Here is a 3,561-nt window from a genome sequence, read left to right on the forward strand (position 1 = left end):
AATGAAGAAAGAGAGTGTTGAGTATCATATCATGATACTGTATTATATTAAATGCTATGCTACTATGTGTCATACATGACAATAAATAAGATTACTTATGATACTAGTATATGATACTGTGCATTACGGAAGTAGTATCATAGCTTAGTATCATGTGCATGATACTAAGGTATGATACTACCCATTACAACCAGGCTGAAGAGGGTGATAGGCGAAACTTCTTCTGGCCAGCTGCCGTGCTCCAGAATGCAGGCGTAAACTCGGCGCTGTTGTATAAAATGGCAGACTCGGCGCCTCCATTGTTTCATCCGGCAGCCAGCAACCATGTCCGCGCTGAGAGCACCGTGTGCGACGGCCATCCTGGCCGTCGTCCTGGCGGCCGCAGCGGTGGAGCTGGCCACGGCCCAGCAGTGCGGCTCGCAGGCCGGCGGCGCCAAGTGCGCTAACTGCCTCTGCTGCAGCCAATTCGGGTTCTGCGGCAGCACCTCCGACTACTGCGGTGGCGGTTGCCAGAGCCAGTGCAATGGCTGCGGCGGAAGCGGCGGCGGGGTTGCATCCATCGTTTCCAGGGATCTCTTCGAGCGGTTCCTCCTCCATCGCAACGACGCGGCGTGCCTGGCCCGCGGGTTCTACACCTACGACGCCTTCTTGGCCGCCACCAGCGCGTTCCCGGCCTTCGGCACCACGGGAGACTTGGACACGCGCAAGAGAGAGGTGGCGGCCTTCTTCGGCCAGACCTCTCACGAGACCACCGGCGGGTGGGCCACCGCACCCGACGGCCCCTTCTCATGGGGCTACTGCTTCAAGCAGGAGAAGAGCCCGCCGGAAAGCTACTGCAGCCAGAGCGCCGACTGGCCGTGCGCGCCCGGCAAGCAGTACTACGGCCGCGGCCCCATTCAGCTCACTCAGTAAGCAACCACAAAACTCTAATCATGTCATAATAAAATAAATACAGCGTGTATTAATTCTCTCGTAGCTCAAACTTTCTGAGTTTTAACCAATTTATATGAAAAAGTGTCACCAATGTAATTAGATCAATATAATTTGCATATCGTATTGTTTAGATTGGTCAAAATATAATAAATATATTTTGAACACATGTCTATTTCATGATTGATCGATCCAGCAACTACAACTACGGACCGGCGGGCCGCGCAATCGGGGTGGACCTGCTGAACAACCCGGACCTGGTGGCCACGGACCCGACGGTGGCGTTCAAGACGGCCATATGGTTCTGGATGACGACACAGTCCAACAAGCCGTCCTGCCACGACGTGATCACAGGGTTGTGGAGGCCGACTGCCAGGGACAGTGCGGCCGGTCGAGTACCAGGCTACGGCGTGATCAACAATGTCATCAACGGCGGGATCGAATGCGGCAAGGGGAAGAACGACAAGGTGGCCGATCGGATTGGGTTCTACAAGCGCTACTGTGACATCTTCGACATCGGCTACGGAAATAACCTCGACTGCTACAACCAATTGTCATTCAACATCGGGCTCGCGGTACAGTGAGATCCTAAGACTGTGGGTCCTCGATCTATGGATGTGTGGATGTGATCACCCATTAAATTATCTTGGGAAGTACTTTATGACCAAATAAATGGATGACCAGACCCTCCGAGACACATCTGTACTAGTATATGTATATTGATGCACGGAAAGGAAGTGTCACCACCTTTTATTAAAAAAATATTCTCGTTTAACGTCTGCAAAAATATATGTCGCCTGATCTTTCATACTCCAGTAATTTTGCTAATAAATGGACGGGCGTTTAGAGCAGAAATGGCTTTACTTACCCATTTCTTTACTTCAAACTATTTGTTATGTGGCTAACCAGTCACATTTCAGTTCTGTGGTGGAATTATTATATTTGGCATGCAGGTTTCAAACTACAGTAAGTAGTATTTTAACAATATTGTTAGTTTGGTCCAAACTACATTAGTATTTGTGATGCACTTCTGTCATGGGGTTCTAGGATTTATTGTCATACTGAAGAATGAGGTTACTAGTGCATCACAACTCACTTTTTGTAGCTTCAACAACCTCATAGGCATGGTACGTCTTGGTCTTCGACATATCTATATTATTTTTATTATTTCATGCAATTATATTATCAATCTGGATGCTTTATATGCATTTATATGCTATTTTATATAATTTTTGGGGATTAACCTATTAACCCAGTACTCAGTGTGAGTTCCTGTATTTTCTTGTTTTTGGATTTTCAGAAAATCAGTACCAAACAAAGTCAAAATGCGATGAAACTTTATGATTATTTTTCCTAGACTAAAAGGGAACCTTGAAGGTTCGGAAGGAGGCCAGAAAATCTACGGGAGAGCCACGAGCTAATAGGGCGCGCCCCCTGAGCTTGTTAGCCCCCATAGCACCCCTTGACCTAATTCCACATCTATAAATTAAGAAATATTATCAAACCAACAGAGAGCCACCCGAAACACTTTTTCCGCCGCCGCAAGTTTATGTTCTTCCTGGTCCCATCTTGAGGCCTACTAGACGGCAAATCGATCACAGAGGGCTTCTACATCATCATTGTTGACATCAATGATGTGTGAGTAGTTCATCATCGACTTATGAGTCCATAGCTAGTAGCTAGATGGCTTCTTTCTCTCTCTTTGATCTTTAATACAGCCTTCTCCTCGATCTTCTTGAAGTTCTATCCGATGTAATCTTCTTTTGCGGTGTGTTTGTTGGGATCCGATGAATTGTGGGTTTATGATATGAATATTCATTGAAAGTAACTGAAAATCTTCTGAACTTTATTATTCATGATTTTTATACCTTTGTATTTCTCTCCGGTCTATCCGTTTAGTTTGGCCAACTAGATTGATTTATCTTCAATGGGAGAGGTGCTTTGTAATGGGTTCAATATTGCGTTGCTCTATATCATATTGACAGAAGGGGACAAGACACATATTGGTATTGTTGCTATTAAGGGTAAAACGACGAGGTTTATTCGTATTGACTAGGTTTACTTTGTCTACATCATGTCATCTTGTTTAATCTATTGGTCCGTTTTTCATTAACTTAATACCATAGATGTATGTTGGATGGTGGTCGATTGGTGGAGTAATAGTAGTAGATATAGGCAGGAGTCAGTCTATTTGTCTCGGACGTGATGCCTATATACATGATCATTGCCGTGAATACGTAATAACTATGTGTTTTTCTACCAATTGACCAACTATAATTTGTTTACTCACCATATGCTATGTGTTTGAGACAGAAGCCTCTAGTGAAAACTATGACCCCCGAGTCTACTTAATCATAATATAAAAACCAAAATTCCTTTGCTGCAATTTTATTTCCTTTTATTTCATTTCGCAATTTCTCTATTTACCAGTACAAGATTTGATCCTTGCAAGTAGCAAGTTCACGGGGACAACCCTTTTGCCCTCGTTGGGTGCAAGTATTTCGTTTTGTGTGTGCAGGTGTTGTTCACGGGGCTTTGCGTGATTCTTCTATTGGTCCGATAAACTTTGGTTCTGATAACGCACAAGCATAGGGGATCAATTGTAGCCTCTTTTGATAAGTAAGAGTATCG

The 3,561-nt window shown here is 44.7% G+C and overlaps 1 protein-coding gene across 1 annotated transcript; it reads left to right on the top strand.

Moving 5' to 3' along the window:
* Positions 1-288: 288 nt before the first annotated feature.
* On the top strand, positions 289-1,717 carry LOC147962765 (basic endochitinase A-like). Its single transcript, XM_087537833.1, has 2 exons — positions 289-908; positions 1,127-1,717. The coding sequence occupies exons 1-2, from the start codon at positions 325-327 to the stop codon at positions 1,512-1,514; spliced, it is 972 nt and encodes a 323-aa protein (XP_087393959.1). The 5' UTR covers positions 289-324; the 3' UTR covers positions 1,515-1,717.
* Positions 1,718-3,561: the final 1,844 nt, after the last annotated feature.

Source organism: Triticum urartu, chromosome 7A (genome assembly GCF_056163025.1).
Source record: "Triticum urartu cultivar PI428250 chromosome 7A, HENAU_Tu73, whole genome shotgun sequence".
In the NCBI taxonomy this organism is placed as follows: domain Eukaryota; kingdom Viridiplantae; phylum Streptophyta; class Magnoliopsida; order Poales; family Poaceae; genus Triticum; species Triticum urartu.